Raw genomic sequence first — 22,365 nt, forward strand, 5'->3', positions numbered from 1 at the left:
CGAGAGCAAGTAGCACAGGCTAACGACCAAGAAACTAAGATTTCTGTCTCCAGACTCTTCTTCCACACATGGTCACTACAGTATTTTTCACTCAGACTTAAGTATTCATTTCCCTCTGTAATTTACTTAGTTACTTTTAAAATCAACAATGACAGCTACGCACAACGGCGCGACCTGGCACCCTGCCGCTAATCCCTTGCAAAATCCTTTGCCCTCTTGCTTTTTTGGTGTGTCTGGCTACGTTTTGGCTGAGCTCAAGTCCCAACTCTAATAGTAACAGTTTGCCACTGATATGCACACTCTCTCTTCCAGTTTTTCGATGTCCGTTGGTATGTTTTTCTCTTGTAAATATGCATGAAGAATATCTAATGAAGTTTTGGTAGCCTTTCGGGTGTTCAGCACATCTTTCTTTTTCCCGGCGAATAAAGAAATGCTTCTGCGCATGTGCAGCAGAAAACTCCCTCATTGAATATTCGCATCAGGTCCGACGTGTGACGTCATGTTGTCTTGACAACCATGCAATATTGTAAGCCATATGTATGTGTATATATATGTATGTATGTGTGTGTATGTATGTATGTGTATATATATGTATGTATGCATGTGTGTGTATGTATATACTGTTATTACAATGCCAATATACTTGAACTGTAATTATGTTACACATGGTTGCACACCACTGGTTGCTGCTATCAGCCACTTTACTTGCCCTTAAGGTCTTATCTACTGTGCTTTGTCTTGTGTGTATTCTCCATGCAGGACCTATACAAATGTGTCTGTATATAGTAACTAGTAGTTCAATAGTAGTTTTTGTATTTTGAATATACCTTTTCTTTTTATTGTGTGTGTGTGCACTTTATGGAGCAGCTCTGAATTTCATTATACTCTGTGTGATGACAATAAAGGCTTTCTATTCTATTCTATTAACTCTCATTCTCCATTCGGTAGTGATGTAATACACATAGGGTAAGCAATACACGAACAAACCATGCAAGCTATCAAACCAGATGAACGAAACCCGCTAGAAGGGAACAGAACACGTTTTTATTCCATCGAAAAAGTGTCCTGTATGTATAATAATTCCTGATATTTCACGCAGATGATGTCACTCCCAGTGTTTTCCCGCTGACTAGACGTGTGTTGTCAAAATGGCAAACCGGTTCAAAATTAAAATTTTGATAAACTTGCATTTTTTTTGTGCGTGGATGTCTCATCTCATTATCTGTAGCCGCTTTATCCTGTTCTACAGGGTCGCAGGAGCCTATCCCAGCTGACTACGGGCAAAAGACCTGGACAAGTCGCCAGGTCATCACAGGGCTGATGTGTCTATATAATATAAAGAACATTACACAATTCGTTTCTCGTGTTGAAAAGATAGATCACAGTCACTTTGTTTACTCGTGAAATATACATTCATCACTCGATAAACTTCATATATTCAGGAAGTTTATCATCATGATAAACTTGGGTGGCATGATAGTGTAGTGGCTAACACAGTTGCCTCACAGCAAGAAGATTCTGGGTTCAAACTCTATGTGGAGTTTGCATGTTCTCCCCGTGTCTGTGTGGGTTTCCTCCGGGTGCTCCGATTTCCCCCACGGTCCAAAGACGTGCAGTTAGGTTGAAGTGGGGCGGCCTTGAGCAAGATACCGAACCCCTGACTGCTCCCCGGCCGCTGTAGTATGGCTGCCCACTGCTCTGGGTGTGTGTGTGTTCACTGCTTCAGATGGGTTAAATGCATAGGATAAATTTCACTGTGCTTGAAGTGTGCATGTGACAAAGGTTTCTTCTTCTTCTTCTCATGCAACCATGTAATGTCCTCCATTTATATATTTTGGCAGTGTTTTACTTCCAATCAAAATCGTTGTACCAATTGTCATACCAGTCCAATAAACAAAAATCATCTATCAATTGAACAGGCCTGAGTTTCCCAAAAGCATCGCAGCACAAAGATCATCGTTAAATGGTTGGGCGAACAACACACTGAACGCTCTGTCTCCTAGTTAAGACGCTCTTAGCATTAAGAAGCTTTTGGGAAACCCACTGCCAAACGTTTTTGAGTCTCCAAACAGTTTATACTATGTAACTATATCGTATAATCAAGTTCTTTTTCACTGAAAAAGTAAAACTTGTTTTTTTTTTTTAATTATATATTTTTTCCTGTGACTGCTCATTTTGCATTCTTTCTAACTGCGACCTTAAGGCCAATTTATGCTGACAACCCAGTCCTCGCAGATAGCGTCGCAGACAGTGTCTGCGTAGCCCCCCCACCTTCGCAGACGCTCTGCACGCACCTCCCAAAAATTGTGACCACCGCGGAAGCCTCGCAGACAGCGCCGCAGACAAGAGGGCTCTGATTGGTCCACTCTACATCCGCTTCCCTACTTTCCCGGTTTGGTTTGTTTTCACGACCGGCATTTTTAAAAACACGAGCGAAGATGGAGCAGCACGAAGAGCGGTTGATTGAGGAAGTACGTACATCTATACGACTCCAGTTCTAGTCATTATAAAAAAATTTAAAAAAAGTTCTAGTCATTATAAGTAACCGGAGGACTCCACTAACGACACCCACCAACTACTCCTAGCGACTTCGCGCCCCCTTGCGTTGTGGCGGTGAATAACATCGCGCACGCCTATACTCCCCGCTCAACGATAAATTACAACTGTCTGCGAAAAGCTATCTGCGAAAGCCTTGTCGCAAGAGCATGCAGAGGCCTTTAGAAACGTTGAAACATGTTCAAACCATCAAGACGCTGTGTGCTGACATAGTAACCTTTAATACAACCTCACATTTTACCATTATAAAAACACACATTAATAAACTATGCTTGTAATTGGCAATTACACAGACTTACGCTATGTTCTTAACAGAGTTGTATCTCAGACCCGGTATGCTAGAGCATTAACCAGTTCAGATATAACACAGTATTTGACTACATAACTTAGTGAATGCTAATCTTAAAGCCCAGACTTCAAGAAGAGATAACTATAAAGGTTGAAAGGAAAACATGAACAGTTCTCTTGGAAAGGGGGGGGGGACGGGGGACGGGACAAAAAAAACCAACCCAAAACCATACTGTATTGTAGGCACAGGATCAATGAACAAGTACTTGTTATTGAAATACTGAAACTGTCTCAGAGTGGAGGGGACGCACAAAATTTGATAAATACAGTACATTACATTTCATTTCATTTCATCAAACACACTAGGAGTATGCATTTTAACTTAAAGAGCCCTAAATAAGATACATAAATTGGGAACGTATATAAAAAACAGACAATTAAGGCCAAATAAACCGCACAACAAAACAGTTGTGGTGTAACAGGGCTGTGATTCTCAAAGGTACGTAATAAACCATAATACAGGATGTTCTGTGAAGGATGACAATTCATACAGCATACAAACTCAAAGAATTTCAGCTTTACGAAGGAAATTTAACTCTAAGAAAATGGGGCTACAAAAGATAGCGAGCTAACTGGTTCTTTGAAAAAAAAAAAAAAAAAAAGACTGTTCTACGTTAACATCATACACACTTTTTGCATTGTTTTAAAGAGTACGTTTACCCATGTGTCGTCACTTTAATTGATCCTAGTTAGTTTCGTCAAGCTTTTCTCCTTCGCTGACGTTATTCATTTCCTCAGGCTCCTGCGTTTCTGTTTCTGTGGACGGCTTCTCCGGCTCTATTTCAGGAATGAGGAGGTTGTGTTTCACCTTCATTAGCTCCGTCATGTTGAAACCTAACAAGACAGCAGCCTTGTTTCGCTGCAGTTGCTTCATACACCTGGTACGTTTGGAGCCAAACTGGCAGGCGACGTCGGTTTTGTTCAGTAGCAGTCGGCCGCTCAGGGCGATGATCTCTTTCTTGAGTGGGTATGGCTGCTTGTTGAAGTACTTGTTGACGAATTCCCTCCGAGCCTCAAAGGAGCGCAACTCCATTCCGGCAGGATCCAGAGCAAACTGCACGGAAGGATCGTCCAGCATTTCAGCTGAAATAGAGAAACCGGCTAACCTCTCTTTCTCCAACTTCCTTTTTCTTGCTAGTCTGGCCTCCCTCTCTCTTTTATTAGCTTCTATGGCCTCCCTGACAGCCAGCTCCAACCTTAACTTGCTCTGCATTTCAGCATCCGTCTCTTGGGACTGAGGTGCTGGAATCGATGCTTGGAGTTGTCCTGGGACTGGAGCCGAAGTCTGTCTCGAGGGTACTGGGAATGAGATTAAACCTTGGCTTACTCTAGGGCCAATGGTTAGTCCAGAATTGATCCTTTCAGCGTCTTTGAGGGTTTTGGGTGCAGCACGACATCTGGATATATGGACGCTGATCGCTTTGACCGTTGTTTTTCCTGTGTACACCCCACCACAGTAGATGCACTTGTATGCTGGCATTTTAAGTATGGCATGGACGGTAGGTACAATGTAGTGCTTTTCTCTCAGGTGCATTTGATAGCACTCCATGTTCAACAGCTTCTCAGAACAAAAGATGCAGTCCAAGCTGTCCGGCTTAGGCATGGGCATCTTGCATACGGCTTGCGGATTCATAGGCGTCATCTTCAAAAAGATCAGATCAAGCGAATTAGTAACTAGGGCCAAGTTAAGCTCTTTCTCGCCCATCATCTCTTTTGGGGCTGTGGTGTTAATGTCAAAATAGGGAAACAAGAGGTGGCCAGACTCGTCAGTATAAAGACGATACTCTCGTCTCATGAAGTCACAGTTGGCTTTTTGGGTTGGATTGTGTTCGACTTGTATATGCGCAACCAGCTGTTTGATGGAATAGAACATCCCAGGACAAAACAAGCAGTTCAAACCATGAATCAAATGTTCAAAAATACCCTTTTCGGACAGCAAGATTTTACACATCAGGCATTTCACTGTCTTGTCGGGCATTTTCTTCAAAAAGGGTGCTCGGGCAGCCAAGCCTAGCTTGGACTTCTTGGATGAGTCTTTATGGACCTCCACATGGGAGTCATATATGTTGGAAGGAAAAAGCTCATTACAAATGGGGCAGGTGACCCATTTCTTGGTCTGCTTGGAATCTTGGGAGTTTTGCTGATGTATACCATTGTTCTGGGACACTGGCAGTGGTGCTTTGCTGACTACTTGGACATTGTTTGCCTGGACAGACAAAACTTGTAATGGTGCGAGAGTATAGGTAGGCAGCCCATCGACTTTGTTGCCTGTGGGGATCAGATGACTCAGAAGGGACTGGGATGTCAGCATGGTACCTCTAGGGGTAGGCTGATTCAAGGGGAACCTTGGAGCAACGATCATCGGCTGTGGTGGTGGACCCCTTACAGTTGGGACGTTAAATTGTACCCCAGGTGGAAGTAGAACTTGACGGGATGGAGGAGGAAGAGGACCTGGGACTCCAAGCCTGACTGGCTGTTGGCGTGGAATAACCGGCTGAAGTGTTGGGGTTGGAGTTGTTCCTCCAATATTAGGCAGCGTTGCAGAGACAGTTCTTGGAACTTGAACATTCTGGATGGTCATTGGCTGACCAGGCTGTAGCAAACCTTTTGCCTCAGCACTGGCGAGCTGAACCAGCGCTGAGGCTTGAACAGGAAGAACGGCTGTATTCGGCGGAGGGAGTAATCTAGGCCCACCGTTAGCCAATGGTAAGACTGTGCCTGGAGCTGGTACAGGAGTCATTAACGACTGGCTAGGTGGCCCTGCTAGAACAGGACTACCCTGGATCTTTGGTGCGAGAGTGGGAGGCGGCTTCTTAGCGTCAGTTTCAAAAATGAGAGAGTTTATGTGCAAATCCAGTTCCCTGTGTTTGTCCGAGGTCAGGATGTGATAGAGCAGGTGCTCAGAGGTGTCTGCATTTGCACCACAGACCTTACAATAAAATTTCCGGTACATCTGCCCAAGGGCCTTCAAGTCAGTGTCTGCTCTTTGTCCAGCAAAGCGATTCAACAGTACGGTGTAATGATTAATGAGAACATGCTTTCTCATGCTGTACAAGAGATCATCACGAACGGGGCATTTTCGGCACTGAAACGTATGACCACTTAATGCTTTAGCGGACAGAGGTGTCACCGTGTCAGATTCTGGCTTTTGGTTTTCAAAATGGAACAGTCTATAGTGCTTGGAGATGACTTTAGGGTGCCCGATAAATGGGCAGGAGGAGCAGGCAGAGAGACTGCAGGCTGACTGCTCATCATCATGATAGCGATGAATATGAGCCCTGAAGGAATACCAGGACCGTGTTGAAAATTTACACAATGAGCAGCAGAGTCCTTGGGTGCGGTAGGTCCACTGGAGGAAAAAAAAGAGGGAGAAAAGCACAAATGTTAGAATTATAGCAAAAACATGCGGTCATAACATACTCCGTGTTCGAAGCCAAATATGCCAAGTGGAAAGTATTTCTTAATCTAGTTGGGACATTCTTTAACAGCAACATCGAAGAAGTCTCTAAGGGGTCATCCATAATCTTCATTATCACGAGCATACAAACCGTACGCGGGGGGGAGGGGTTAATGACCAGGCGTACACTTTTTAAAAATGAAAAAAATGACGATCCGTCAATGTGTGAATCGGCGGCCGCCATGTTAAAAATTTTGCGCCACATCGGTGTTGCCAGCTAGCTCTACACGCTTTCTTTCTTCAATACAACAACAATGGCTGACCCAGATTTTGACCGCATTTACAAATTTGTGAATCGCAGAAATACCGCTATTCACAAGACTCCTTCAAACGAGTACGAGCAGTGTTTAAACGTTTATTGTTTCCTGCATTCATCTGAGAAGCGGCAGGAGGCAGTTAGGGCAGGACAGGCTGCTTGGAAAGAATCAAAAACGAACATTTCAAAGCAAGCTGAGCTGTGCCGGCAAGCGACTGTCCAGATGGAAAAAATCAAGTCGACTTTTACAATTCGGGATTACTTCTCTCGTAAAACGGTACGTAGGATATCATATAGGTATTTTGTACTTGCGTCAGCAGTCAGTTGAATTTTATACAGTCAGTCTTCTTTTCTTCCATTTCAGAATGAAAGTCCTGCACGACTAGCCCCAGCTCCAAAATATGTTTTATTCTTTATTTTCAACATTTAATCTGGAGGCAAAAACAGTGACTCTCTTTTAACTTCCTAAGGCCCAAGCTGTTTTTTTACATGCATTTTTTATTTCTCTTTGCTATTTGGGCTTATTAGAACCTGATTAGAATAAAAACTAAGCATCATCTTTTGATAAGATGTACTTTTAGAGAAAAAGTATGTCCACATATGTGGATTCTTGTTCCGAATTTCCATAAAGTGCTGTCCACGCATGTGACCGCTAAGCCCTAGGAGGTTAAGGGGAGCTGTTTCCTTTGGGCTCCTCATGAACAATGGATTTCCTATTGTTCATGAGCCAAAAGGCAACAGCTCCCGTTAAAAAGACGGTCCCTAGTTTTCAAAAATGAATCGCCTGCTGGGCGGCATGGTGGTGTAGTGGTTAGCGCTGTCGCCTCACAGCAAGAAGGTCCGGGTTCGAGCCCCGTGGCCGGTGAGGGCCTTTCTGTGTGGAGTTTGCATGTTCTCCCCGTGTCCGCGTGGGTTTCCTCCGGGTGCTCCGGTTTCCCCCACAGTCCAAAGACATGCAGGTTAGGTTAACTGGTGACTCTAAATTGACCGTAGGTGTGAATGTGAGTGTGAATGGTTGTCTGTGTCTATGTGTCAGCCCTGTGATGACCTGGCGACTTGTCCAGGGTGTACCCCGCCTTTCGCCCGTAGTCAGCTGGGATAGGCTCCAGCTTGCCTGCGACCCTGTAGAACAGGATAAAGCGGCTAGAGATAATGAGATGAGAATCGCCTGCTTTCTATGAAAACTTCTGGACCTGTCTTGTCTCTTCTTTTCTTCTCTTGTGAATCTTTGTATTGTCCTGTCATCCGATTTTAATAAAAAGTAATACAAGACATGGTTTTATTTTGAATTCCTATTCCACGTAGATCCATCATCATTTTTTGTCCGCTAATGTACACTTTTGGGGGGGAGGGGGGTTGCTCAAAAGTCTACTCTTTGTAGACTCATGATAATGATGAAAATTATGGATGACCCCTAAATCAACATACAGGAGCTTAAAAATTTGATGGCTTCGGAAAAGCTGATTGCGCAAGACGTGATCTTGAAATATAATTCATCTTTTGTCATATGACCAATCACAGTTGTTAGCAGTAGACTATAACAATACTATAACTGCTTAGCTACACCATCATACACTATATGGTCAAAAGTTTGTGGACACCTAACCACCACACCCATACGTCAGCTTTCCCCAAACGCCTCCTCGCCCGACAGCAGTGCCTGACCTCACTACTGCTCTTGTGGCTGCAACAAAAGAGTGGAGGCTACTATAACAGCAAACGGAATGGGATGTTCAATCAGCACATATGGGTGTGATGGTTAGTTGTCCACAATCCTTTGACCATACGTTAAATTAAAAATTTTTTTTTAAGACTGCATAAAGAACAAGCAGCAATGCCAGCCACTCCATCTCTTCTTTTCTCAAGGTTTGCTTCATGACCTTGGAATTCCCAGTGATTGATAACACTATAAATAGTACTATAACATGTCTTTTATAACAACAGCATCTACAATACTTAAAATCTCGACTTATGAAGGTCACAGTGTTCTCACATGAAACATTTAATGCTTGCCAAAGGAAAAAAAACATCACCACATATATCTGCTTAAAAACATTTAGTAAATTTAGGTTAAAAAAAATAAATCATGGCTAAATTAGAATTTAGTTTATAAACTACTGAAAATTTGTACATTCACCTTTTTCTTCCACTTGCCGTTAAATCCATCTGATAAATCAGTCCATTCAGTAGCATCAAAAATGCTGTCTCCTGGATCAAAGTCCTGAAGAGTCTGAGTTGGAGAAACAGGAAAGATTTTCACTTAGTTATAAAAGACAAATGTATATGAATTCTGAAAAGTAGAGGAGAACCACCAGAGGCTAATGTTACTAGTGGAGACCATCCATGTGATCGTTTCCTTGCTTTAAAAAAAAAAAGCCATCTTGTTACAGTGCATTCATATACAATACGTTGCCTATAAATGTGTTGCGTTCACGTTCAAGTTGCAAAATCTGACAAAGGTCAACTGCATGGAGTGTTTTGTGTTCGCATGGGTTTTTCTAGCTTCCTCTCAGCTACAACATGCTCGTAGGTGGACTGACTACACTGAACTGTCCCTAGGCGTGAAGGAGTGTGTGCATTGTGCCCTGAAATGGACTAGCGTCCCACTGAGAGTGTATTCCACCTCAAGCCCATTGCTCCCAGGACAGGCTTTGTATTCGCCGCAATCCCGACGAGGATAAAGCAGTTACTGAAAGCTGATGGTGAGCCAGTGTTGTAGTCGAGTCACTAAACCTCGAGTCCGAGTCCAGTCTCGAGTCCCCAGTGTTCAAAAGTCCAAGTCAAGTCCAAGTCTTAAAAAAAAAATTCAAGTTGAGTCCACTATTGATCAGAGTCGAGTCAGAGACCAAGACTCCAACCGCGCCATGTGACGGTGGCTGCAGGCTTTCGTCTAAACCGGGGAACAGGGGCGCTGCGCCCTCTTACCAAAATGCCGATTGAACCCCAAGTCACACTTAGGCCATGCACTTATATGCTACTGCACAACATGCAGTCTTTCTCAAAACAATCTTTTCTCCGTGAAAACATCCCAGCAACACCACATGACAATGTGTCTGATCATCAAATACGTTATAATTACTCCAAAAATATTCCAATCAGGGCGGCACGGTGGTGTAGTGGTTAGCGCTGTCGCCTCACAGCAAGAAGGTCCGGGTTCGAGCCCCGTGGCCGGCGAGGGCCTTTCTGTGGAGTTTGCATGTTCTCCCCGTGTCCGCGTGGGTTTCCTCCGGGTGCTCCGGTTTCCCCCACAGTCCAAAGACATGCAGGTTAGGTTAACTGGTGACTCTAAATTGACTGTAGGTGTGAATGTGAGTGTGAATGGTTGTCTGTGTCTATGTGTCAGTCCTGTGATGACCTGGCGACTTGTCCAGGGTGTACCCCGCCTTTCGCCCGTAGTCAGCTGGGATAGGCTCCAGCTTGCCTGCGACCCTGTAGAACAGGATAAAGCAGCTAGAGATAATGAGATGAGATATTCCAATCATAGTAGATACACCGCCAGACGGTGCAAAAACAATCCGAATTGGCAGTTTTCAGACTGAGGCGCCATGTTGTTTACTTGTCGCGGCTGCTCTCGCGAGATTTGACATGGGTTACATACAGTGGTGCTTGAAAGTTTGCGAACCCTTTAGAATTTTCTATATTTCTGCATAAATATGACCTAAAACATCATCGGATTTTCACACAAGTCCTAAAGGTAGATAAAGAGAACCCAGTTAAACAAATGAGACAAAAATATTATACTTGGTCATTTATTTACTGAGGAAAATGATCCAATATTACATATCTGTGAGTGGCAAAAGTATGTGAACCTCTAGGATTAGCAGTTAATTTGAAGGTGAAATTAGAGTCAGGTGTTTTCAATCAATGGGATGACAATCAGGTGTGAGTGGGCACCCTGTTTTATTTAAAGAACAAGGATCTATCAAAGTCTGATCTTCACAACACATGTTTGTGGAAGTGTATCATGGCATGAACAAAGGAGATTTCTGAGGACCTCAGAAAAAGTGTTGCTGATGCTCATCAGGCTGGAAAACATTACAAAACCATCTCTAAAGAGTTTGGACTCCACCAATCCACAGACAGACAGACTGTGTACAAATGGAGGAAACTCAAGACCATTGTTACCCTCCCCAGGAGTGGGTGACCAACAAAGATCACTCCAAGAGCAAGGCGTGTAATAGTCGGCGAGGTCACAAAGGACCCCAGGGTAACTTCTAAGCAACTGAAGGCCTCTCTCACATTGGCTAATGTTAATGTTCATGAGTCCACCATCAGGAAAACACTGAACAACAATGGTGTGCATGGCAGGGTTGCAAGGAGAAAGCCACTGCTCTCCAAAAAGAACATTGCTGCTTGTCTACAGTCTGCTAAAGATCATGTGGACAAGCCAGAAGGCTATTGGACAAATGTTTTGTGGACGGATGAGACCAAAATAGAACTTTTTGGTTTAAATGAGAAGCGTTATGTTTGGAGAAAGGAAAACACTGCATTCCAGCATAAGAACCTTATCCCATCTGTGAAACATGGTGGTGGTAGTATCATGGTTTGGGCCTGTTTTGCTGCATCTGGGCCAGGATGGCTTGCCATCATTGATGGAACAATGAATTCTGAATTATACCAGCGAATTCTAAATGAAAATGTCAGGACATCTGTCCATGAACTGAATCTCAAGAGAAGGTGGATCATGCAGCAAGACAACGGCCCTAAGTACACAAGTCGTTCTACCAAAGAATGGTTAAAGAATAATAAAGTTAATGTTTTGGAATGGCCAAGTCAAAGTCCTGACTTTAATCCAATCAAAATGTTGTGGAAGAACCTGAAGTGAGTAGTTCATGTGAGAAAACCCACCAACATCCCAGAGTTGAAGCTGTTCTGTATGGAGGAATGGGCTAAAATTCCTCCAAGCCGGTGTGCAGGACTGATCAACAGTTACCGCAAACATTTAGTTGCAGTTATTGCTGCACAAGGGGGTCACACCAGATACTGAAAGCAAAGGTTCACATACTTTTGCCACTCACAGATATGTAATATTGGATCATTTTCTTCAATAAATAAATGAGCAAGTATAATATTTCTGTCTCATTTGTTTAACTGGGTTCTCTTTCTCTACTTTTAGGACTTGTGTGAAAATCCGATGATGTTTTAGGTCATATTTATGCAGAAATATAGAAAATTCTAAAGGGTTCACAAACTTTCAAGCACCACTGTGCAAGGTCAGCTGACTTGTAGAGCGAGATTTCTCGAGACTGAATGACCTTTCACCCACCGGCGCGGGAGCTTTTGACAGAAGTAGTTCGCGAGTTGTTTTTGTTGACACTTGGGGATTTAAAGATGTCATCCCGCGGCACGAAACGGAAGAAAGCCAAAGACTGTCCGGGGCAGAAGATGATTACTTCTTTCTTTTTCAATGTTGACAAACAATTTGTTACAATTTCCCTCTCAGATAGCCTCAATGTCCCATTGTAGCCTCAATTTTTCAAAGGCTTTGCACGGCGGAGGGGGGGACGGACAACCGCCCCCCCCGGTCGCTTCGCTCCCTCGCCATGGTGAGCGCCCTCATACAAAATTTTTCTAGAAAACCCCCTGGTGGCTGTTTCAGCGCCATTAACGTTAGTTTGCTCCTGAACAGGTGAATGTGCTTCTCTTTGTCAGGGCGTGTGAAGTACTCTGTCAGAGACGGAGATAAGTGCAGAAGCGGTGTTTATTAATCCAAGTGAAGACGGTAAACAATCCAGAACGGCAGGAAAAATCATAAACACGATGAAACAGCCGATAGGTCAAGCGAGGCACAAACAAGCCATCGTAGACTCGGCAGAATCAAAGACGAGAAACGGGAAATCAGGGATCAGGAAACCAAACAAGGAAATAAGGCTCGGTAATGTATCAGCAACACAACTCAATACTTCGCAAAGTAAATGCGTTTTCACATCGGCACACTGATTGCGCCTTAATCCTGTGCAGGTGCGAGTCGTTTACGGTGCGCGTGCGAGAGTCCGCTTGGTGCGTGCGCTGTCCAGAGCGCACCCGAGAGTCTGTCTGATGCACGCGCCAAGGTGCGCAGGTGTGACACTCTTGCACAAAAATTAATGTAGATATAAATATCTTATGGCAAATGACAAAAAAAAAAAAAAATCAGAGTCCGAGTCATCAGTGCTCAAGTCCAAGTCGAGTCACGAGTCCTTAAAATTAGGGCACGAGTCAGACTCGAGTACTACAAGACTGTGGTGAGCTCCATGTTGCTACTTCTCAAATGTCCAAAATGTCTCCCGTAGTGCCACTCAGGAGGCTGGCATTGTATGTCGAATGACTTTTCACTGAAGAAAGCACCTATGGACCTGCATTCTGATATTGCCTGTTCAATCTCTTCCCTCATCTGTCTTTGCACACTGGAGCCCCTTTATGGTGCTTCCCAAAGCACACAAACAGCTGGGCTGTGACTTGCCAGCTGGCGACCACTTCCACATGTACACAGGGTGGTGCCACTGCTGTGGTGCCAATAGCTCTGGCAAGAAATGCCGAGTTTAGCTCGAATGTGATATTTGAACTGCAGTCCCAATGCAGACACTGCATGCAGACCAATAACACTTACAACTCCGCCATATCCTACTGTGAGATCATAATGCTTCATGGAGACCAGAGACATTCCACATGCCCACCCTTTGTGGGGCAGATCCCTGTGCTTGGTGGTGGTGAACAGTGAAAGTCTAAATAATACCCAGGGTGCTCAGCAGCCACTGATCAGATATCAAGTGCCAGCAGTTCAAAGGTGAAAACCAGCCCACTGTTGACCAAATATTTTCACACATGCTGCAGAGATATCTAATCACCCGTTGGTCTGACACCACTCGAGTGTGCTGGATAGGCATGGCTGTGTGTTGTGCAACTCCATCCTGTTGATGTTGCAGTCTCTGAAACCCAACATCGAAGAAACCATGTGATGACCAACAAATATGCCAGTGATTCCCCCAAGTTTACTGTTTTTTTTTTTTTTTTTTTGGGTGTTGCTGGATGAGGATGGTCACCTGCAGGACTGCTCTCTCCCCGCTGATCCTATTACAGAGCATTTGAAAGAGGCAGATTTAAGTCTTCACTTTTATTTTCAGAGCCTTAAGAGATGAAAATGGCAGATGAGCCGTTTATAGTTCTAATTGAGTTGTAATTCTAATTAGAAAGTCAGAGAGCTTATTTCATCTCATTATCTCTAGCCACTTTATCCTTCTACAGGGTCGCAGGCAAGCTGGAGCCCATCCCAGCTGACTACAGGCGAAAGGCGGGGTACACCCTGGACAAGTCGCCAGGTCATCGCAGGGCTGACACATAGACACAGACAACCATTCACACTCACATTCACACCTACGCTCAATTTAGAGTCACCAGTTAACCTAACCTGCATGTCTTTGGACTGTGGGGGAAACCGGAGCACCCGGAGGAAACCCACGCGGACACGGGGAGAACATGCAAACTCCACACAGAAAGGCCCTCGCCGGCCACGGGGCTCGAACCCGGACCTTCTTGCTGTGAGGCGACAGCGCTAACCACTACACCACCGTGCCGCCCGAGCTTATTTCTTCTTTCTGTAATTTGTTTTCACTCCTCTCTCCACTGCCTATCACGACTCTGATTTATGCGTTGAGTGAAGAAGACTGTGCTCATTTGAAATAACGTAAAAAAGTCAGTCAGTTTCAGTGGCTAGCTAACTTGAAGAGGTTTACAAAGTGATATCACATTCCAATATGACCTCACTACGAATATTTGTAACATAACGTTAGCTAACTGAAAGCATATACGCAGAACCATGGCCTCGCTTTCATTAATAAATGCCTTGAGACCTCAAGAATGGCACAGGAATAGTTTTAAGCGTTTACAATAAATTTAATATCGTAATTTTTACGATTAAAATGATTCATATAGGTAGCGGTCTGAGTGAATGACCTTGACATCTATAACGTCACCGCAGGAAGTCTATCGGTCTCATCGCCATTTCCGCTATACTAAAACACAGAGCTGACTGCAACTCCGATCCTCCATTTTGAGCTAATCTGTAGCCATGCCACGTAGATGTGTTGCTGGCGGGTGTAGCAACACGACAGAAGGTGGATTTACGTTGCATTCATGGCCCAAGAATGTTCAAACTGCAAAGATTTGGACGCGTTTTGTGAGAAGTTCACGGGCACATTGGGCGCCTACGAAGTGGTCTCTCCTCTGCTCTGCACATTTTACCGAAGACTTGTACGAGACCTCTGATCTGTTGAGGAGCGTTGGCTGTAAGCCCGTATTGAAAGAGGGTGCAGTACTAACAATTAAAGGAAAAGAAAACTACAAGAAAAGGAAAGCAAGTTCAGTTGCACCAGTTCTCCCGGAGTGTGAGCCGAGGGTTGTTGCTAAAACCCGGGACGGAACGGGACATGTCGCTCGGGCAGTGACCTCCCCGTGGCTGTTGCTAAAACCGGTGACGTCCCGATCCGTCCCGGGTTTTAGTAATTGCCTGAGCCGAGCAGTAATGGCGGAGTACTCAGTATGGAGACAATGGAGAATGAGTGGACCAGCTGTCTGATGTCTCCGCTGGATATGCTTGCTTCAGCAGCAATATCTCGCCCTTGCGTGGAAGAAACAAATGAACGAAGAACTGAACGAACAACTGAAAGTCAGATTGTTTCAATCTGACAAGCTCGGCCTTCAAGAAGCGAGAACACAGACGGGTAAGATGCGAAAATCATCATTTGGATACAAAACAACAAAAACAGCAACACTCGTTGTTTACCTGCATTTAGATTAATACATGTAACTTGTATTGTGTGTTTAAGTTAGCGGTATAAGATTATTTAATTTGCTTCAGAATGTGATTGTCTCAGTTCATCTGATTGTTTAATTAGCCTTTTACGTTTTATCAGTGAAAATGCATGCATGTACATGTATGTTGCATAAGTTATAACACCCATCCTGTTTTAATGAGAGTCAACCCACAATCAGTGAAGTCAAATCAGTCCTAGTTGAGCGAGTCGGTAACGGTATTTCTTACTTTCACCATAAATTTTTATTGATATGACTTTGGTCTATAGCTGTAAAAGGCCTCGGCCTTAAAACCGGTTACAGGCTGTGACGTCACGCACTCAGGGCTGGCTGGCTCAGCGGGGCAGCTCCAATGCCAACTTTGCGGTCGATTTTAACTCTCAAAAATATATTTTTTTATTCCCATTTATGCAGCATACAAGAGTCAAGGATGGAGATACTATCCACTCAAATTTATTTAAAAATAAAGGTTCTGCGTATCTGCTTTAAGAAATGAAATTCCACAGTCTTCACAACCTCATCCATGCAGTTCAACTTGTGAAATTTTTCTTCTCGTTTTGGGCACAAAGCTGCACTCACTCATGCAAATTCATTCTCCAAGTTTAAATCACAGTTTCACGCTATGAGCTTCGATCTGAGCTTGCAAGCCTCATCAAAGCATCGCTGTTTGTCAGGTTTTCGTTGTGACACTTTGATCATACTGTATTCAATGACCTTTGCATCACCTGTGCTTGCTCCAGATCCTTCTTCACAGCTTTCTTGTCTGGGACAACGACAGCAACCTCATGACTTTGAGAGCATTCCTGAACACTTTCCTGTACTTCTGATGAAACCGCATCCTTTCTACGCTTTCTAGGTCTCTCACTGAAACATCCATCCAAATATTTCGTCTTTATTCCCGTCACTGCACAAAACGTACTCTGTAGATGAGATTTTTTTTAAAAATAACAAGCTCCCTGGGCGGCACAGTGGTGTAGTGGTTAGCGCTGTCGCCTCACAGCAAGAAGGTCCGGGTTCGAGCCCCGTGGCCGGCGAGGGCCTTTCTGTGCGGAGTTTGCATGTTCTCCCCGTGTCCGCGTGGGTTTCCTCCGGGTGCTCCGGTTTCCCCCACAGTCCAAAGACATGCAGGTTAGGTTAACTGGTGACTCTAAATTGAGCGTAGGTGTGAATGTGAGTGTGAATGGTTGTCTGTGTCTATGTGTCAGCCCTGTGATGACCTGGCGACTTGTCCAGGGTGTACCCCGCCTCTCGCCCGTAGTCAGCTGGGATAGGCTCCAGCTTGCCTGCGACCCTGTAGAACAGGATAAAGCGGCTAGAGATAATGAGATGAGATGAGACAAGCTCCCTTGTCTGCTTTTTGGTCTTTCCCTGTCGTTCTTGATTTACGTCTCAGGCTACATCCAGAACGTCTATCAAATTCTTCTTGGCGTTTGGGAAGAACATCATGCCTTGTTCTTTCAGAGATGCTTTCCGTTTTGGAGTGACAGATGTTGCCAGACCTTTCACTACTGTCGTGTATCTTCTTGGAGATTTTGGGAATTTTTTTTTTTTTGCTTTATACGCTATTTTCTTCAAAGCTGGAGCAGAGTTGAAACTAAATGATGGTTCTGGTCAGGCCTGGAATTTTGTCATTTTAGGGGCAAGGCCACTTTGCCTTTTGCGCTGTCAATTTTTTGAGGGCACGAAGGCCAAAAGCCAGGGCACCAAGGCCATAAAATAAAACAATGATTTTAAGTTCACGTCTATAATGAATTGAATTTAAGGACTAATGATTCTTCTGAGGAAGATTGGAGTCTCAGTCGAAACTATCAAGCAGGTAAAGAAACCTCTCCTACACTATTATGTCTGAAGATAAGAAAATATTGAACACATCTAAACTTATCAATCCATCACTCACTTCAAAAATTGTAAAACTTATTAAACCTGTATCCTCCCATCATTTTTGTTCAACCGACACCGAATGTGCAAGAGCATCTTCAGACTGTACTACTACGCAGATTTTAGATTAGTCAAAATTGAGCCTGGAGTCCATCAAAATGTTTGACTGTAAATGGAACATATACTAGCATACAGGCTACTGATTAACCCATAAGAGCCCAGACCGATTTCTCAATCAAGGAAAATTATTGAGGAAATAAAATGAACTAAACAGACGACTAAAACTACGTTCAGACTGCACCCTGAAACGACCCATATCCGATTTTTTTGCCCATATGCGACCTGTATCCGATTTGTTATTGACAATCTGAACGACACAGATCCGATTTTTTTGCACATGCGACCCAGGCCGCTTGGATATGTGGTCCTAATTCCGATGCATATCCGTTATTTTCACGTGACTGCAGTCTGACCGGACAGGTTGCATTCATGCGACCTACACGTCATCAACAAGAGACAAACGTCACTATTCTGCGTTGGCTAATCCCGCCTCTTTGGTGGAAAACAACAACATTTGTACAGTTTTCAGAATTTAAATAGACTTTTATAGAATTGATCAAGCTAATGGTGGATTTGGTCGGGACCTGGATGTTGATCTGTTCGCCTGATTAAATAAAACAGTTTCTATAACTGATTTATAACTTAAACCATCCTGTATTACAAGATTATAAGATTGTTCTGGAAATTTCCAGTAATTTGACACCTTCGGTCTCATTAGTCTGCTGCCCACATTAATCAGATTATTGTGCGAGTTCCGCCGCCGCCGCCACAAAAACCACATCGCCAGGTCTCGCCTCATCTCCATGCTTTACTTGCAAACTCGAAGAGTGCGCTTTTTTTTTTGTTTACGTATTACGTAGATGTGCTTATTACGTGTCAATTTGCGCATGCGGGACACTTTTGGGTCGTTTTCCGTTCATATTGGAGATCGCATACAAGTCTCATATAATTGGTAATGTGAACGGCCTAACAAAAAAATTGGATTTCACAACAAATCGGATATGGGTCGTTTCAGGTTGTGGTCTGAACGTAGTGTAAGAAAACATTTCTGACCTTTTATTTTTTTAAAATAGCACTTTCATGTCTCTAGAGCTGAAATATTAAATTGCAAATTTGCAGAACACTGCGACACTATGACACTGTTAACCTGAAAGTTCATTCTATGCAAACAGTTTGAGTAAATACCACTTTTAAAGATTAGTTTTACTGCATTACTTAAACAGTATGAGTATATGAAGAGTATATGAGACAGTCATTGGGTTACTCATTTATGTAATTTAAACAAACTTAAACTATCATGTTTTACCTCAGGCCACAGTGCTGCCCTGCTGTGATTGGCTCAAAACTCAAGACAAGTCTGTGCTTGTCCGTTGACGGCTACAGAGGAAGTTGCGCCATTTTCTAATTTACACAGAGCAGTTTAAGGTCTTTGCATGCTCCTTGGACAATATGCCTGCATTTTTCTGTTTTTAACAATGAGATACAATCTCTTGCAATGGTGATCTCGTCAAGATGGCAGCAGTTACACTTCGGTTAAACAGCAAAAAGAAACATATGATACTAGTAACAAAACAATGCTAACTGCATAAATTAAAAAAGTGGCTATGAACAGACAACAGCACATATCACGCCTCATATTACGGCAGGAACAAGCAGTAGGAACATCCATGACCTTACGCTTAAAGCTCGGCAAAGGGAAAACTTGACAGGAAGCTAATTAGCATTGTTAGCGGCTGCAGTCGGTACTCGGCACATTAAAAGTGGGTCGACGTTGTAACGACATAACGTTACTGTACAAGCAATGCTTATTTAACGGTAACAAACTTAAGCCCTATATGTTGAAATTCCTCTCTTATTCGCTCGTTAATTTATCACACAGTCTTACCTCAGTCAACTTCTTCCCTCCTTCTGTGAAAATTCAACGTCTCGGACGCGGACACAAGTGGGAGGGGGATGCGTTTGATTAAGTCTCCTGGTTGGCTGGTGATAGATTGGTGTCATTATAGCGCGTCGGAGCGGTTCATGCCAGGCTCGAGTCCGATCCACGACTGATGAGTTGCCCAATAAGAATCCAGAATGTCATCAAAAGACGTATTTTTTTCCTCAATAGACGCAGGTGATGTTAAAGCCTACTGGCAGTCACGTACGGAATCAATTTTGTGCCAAAATATTCATACAATACTTTTAAAATATCAAACAAAAACGACAAATCAAAATACAAAAAGGTCAATTTTTTTAGACTGGCAAACAAATTATTCGTGTAATTGTGCAAAATATCAGTCTATTACTCTTCAGAAACCTTTTATTTTTGTTCCGCGTCTTTCTCAGTTTTGTTTGACGTAATTTATTTTGGTTGCGATTCCAGCTCTCTCGTTTGCGCTCCCTGACTTTTTGCTTGCAGTTTTGGCACAAACTTCCCGTGTGGGTGGGCTGTCCAGGAATGCATTCCCATTGGCTAACTTGTGTTTGACTGACAGCTACGCTCAGCCATTCCCCCGGAGGCTGTTGCGGCCATTTCCTACTCGGATTTTGTACTACTGCAACACATACAACACATTTGTCCCGCACTTACACTTTGTTGAATTAATTCAGTATCATAGTCGCCACTGAAGTCCACTCGATCCTTGCTTACCGTCAATGGATCGGTCACTCGTCAAACAGTCCGCCAGAATCCGAGTAGGGAATGGCTGAGCGTAGCTGTCAGTCAAACACAAGTTAGCCAATGGGAATGCATTCCTGGACAGCCCACCCACACGTGAAGTTTGTGCCAAAACTGCGAGCAAAAAGTCAGGGAGCGCAAACGAGAAAGCTGGAATCGCAACCAAAATAAATTACGTCAAGCAAAACTGAGAAAGACGCGGAACAAAAATAAAAGGTTTCTGAAGAGTAATAGACTGATATTTTGCACGATTACACAAATAATTTGTTTGCCAGTCTAAAAAAAAATTGACTTTTTTTTTGTATTTTGATTTGTCGTTTTTGTTTGATATTTCAAAAGTATTGTATGAACACTTTGGCACAAAATTGATTCCATAGTCACAAGGCAGACTACAAAACCGCAAAACCGCAGGGCATCAAGGCCACTGTGGCCTTACGGCAGATATTTTTTTCCAAGGCCAAATTGAGAGGGCGTGAAATTCCTGCCCTGGTTCTGGTATTTCACCAGTGCCAGCTTCAGTTTTGTCTTTTTTCTTCCTGCTTTTCTTTTCTTTGACTTCACGTCTCTTTTCTTTGCTGCATCTTTTTCTTGTATCCATCGCTTTCTCGGAAATGAAAGCTGTGCCTTATATTTTCTTTTATATTTCGCAGCTCTTTTTCGCTCTAGTTCTTTTCTCTTGGCCAAATTTTTTTTTGCCCGGTATCACCCACCAACGTAAGGTTACGAGATTATTGTTTGAGTTTTTCTCGTTGTTTGCGCATTCGTAATTTTGATTGTTCATTATTCCTTTTTCTCTCTTCCTCTGTCCATGCTTTTTTTTCCCTTTTCTTGTCAAACAGCAGGGATGAGAATGGGACATTTAAAAAAAACTCTGAAATGTCTGCCAAGGGCAGACATAATGCACGCAAAGCGTGCATGGGGGGGGGGGGGGGGGGAGTTTCAAAGGGGGTGTGTGCCCAATTCACAATCCCCCTTTCCCACATACATACATACATACATACACACACATTATATACATATACATACATACACACACACACACATATATATATATAGATATCAGCTGGATAGTACAGTGGTAATGCTCACTGACTACGACGCAGGAGATCGGGGTTCGAATCCCGGTCGGGGCAAAACATCATCCAGTAAGGGTCCTTAGGCAAAACCCCTCATGATATATCAGCCTACCTCAGGAATGAGTGAAAAAATAACTGATAGAGTCATACCGGCTCAGACGTCGCCCGGGTCAACAAGGTCTGCGTCAGTTGCTAGGGAACCAGGGCAAACTGATGAGAAATGGGCTACTGGAACAAGACATCGATGGACGAGGACAGAAAATACGGATTTGCTGGAATGCTACTATACAAGCAATCCCAGAGAGAGGGGATACATGCAGAGAATGTGGGACCATTGGATACTTCGAAACCCACAATCAAGGCTAACAAAGAAACAGCTATTAGCCCAGTGTTCCAACATCCATAATCGAAATCTGCTATCACAACTAGAGATTAATGAAATACAACAACGATGCTACGGCAAGGGGGAGCCAGGAAGACAGGTCAGCGGGGAGATGTCATCATCCCCACAACCAGAGATTGGGTACCAAGCCCCAACAGCTAACAGCCTCAACACAAGAGCTGCTGACCTGAGAAGGAAGATCGTGACCCAACTGGAAACCTGGAGCCCCCGACAAATACCGAAGCTGAGTTGCCAAGTACCTTCAGAAGATCTACTAGTAGATGCGAATGCTGCTCTGAAGACAATCTCCACAAGAACCATCACTGAGACCAACAAGCTGATACACAGTACAGCAACAGTAATCATGGAGATGCTTGGACACAAGGTGGGCTCGGGACATAACAAACAGTATCCACCATGGAAGAGACGATTAGAGGCCAAGATAAAGGCAGCAAGGAGAGAAGTTAGCCAGCTAGCTGAACTACAGAAAGGGAACATGGTGAATAAAGGGGCACCCAGGAAGTACAACTCACTCTCCATACCAGAGGCACTCGAAACTGCCAAACAGCGACTAACAGCTCTGGCCACCCGGTTGAGGAGATACACCAAGGAAGGAGAGGCCAGGAGAATAAACAAGCTGTTCTCCACTGAACCAGCCAAGGTGTACTCTCAATGGCAGGGGAACAACAACCGGTCAGACCCACCAAGAGCTGAGGTGGAAAAATACTGGAAAGACATATGGGAAAGAAAGGCATCACACAACACCGATGCCCAATGGTTAGTGGACCTAAGAGCTGACCACAGCAACCTCCCAGAACAAGAACCAGTAACCATCTCAATGGCAGACATCCAAGAAAGAGTGTCAAAGATGAAGAGCTGGACAGCACCAGGCCCCGATATGAT

At 43.7% G+C, this 22,365-nt stretch overlaps 1 protein-coding gene across 4 annotated transcripts in view; it reads right to left on the reverse strand.

The window, feature by feature from the left end:
• Window positions 1-2,758: 2,758 nt before the first annotated feature.
• adnp2b (ADNP homeobox 2b) overlaps window positions 2,759-22,365 on the reverse strand; it is an 82,068-nt gene continuing 62,461 nt past the window's right edge. For all 4 annotated transcript variants that reach the window (XM_060904755.1, XM_060904753.1, XM_060904754.1 and 1 more), the window contains exons 3-4: window positions 8,755-8,847; window positions 2,759-6,253 (exon numbers count right to left, since the gene is read on the reverse strand). In XM_060904755.1, coding sequence (XP_060760738.1) covers window positions 3,590-6,253; window positions 8,755-8,847 — 2,757 coding nt within the window. In that variant the 3' untranslated portion in view covers window positions 2,759-3,589. The remainder of the gene's footprint in view (window positions 6,254-8,754; window positions 8,848-22,365) is intronic.

Source organism: Neoarius graeffei, chromosome 22 (genome assembly GCF_027579695.1).
Source record: "Neoarius graeffei isolate fNeoGra1 chromosome 22, fNeoGra1.pri, whole genome shotgun sequence".
Classification (NCBI taxonomy): Eukaryota; Metazoa; Chordata; class Actinopteri; order Siluriformes; family Ariidae; genus Neoarius; species Neoarius graeffei.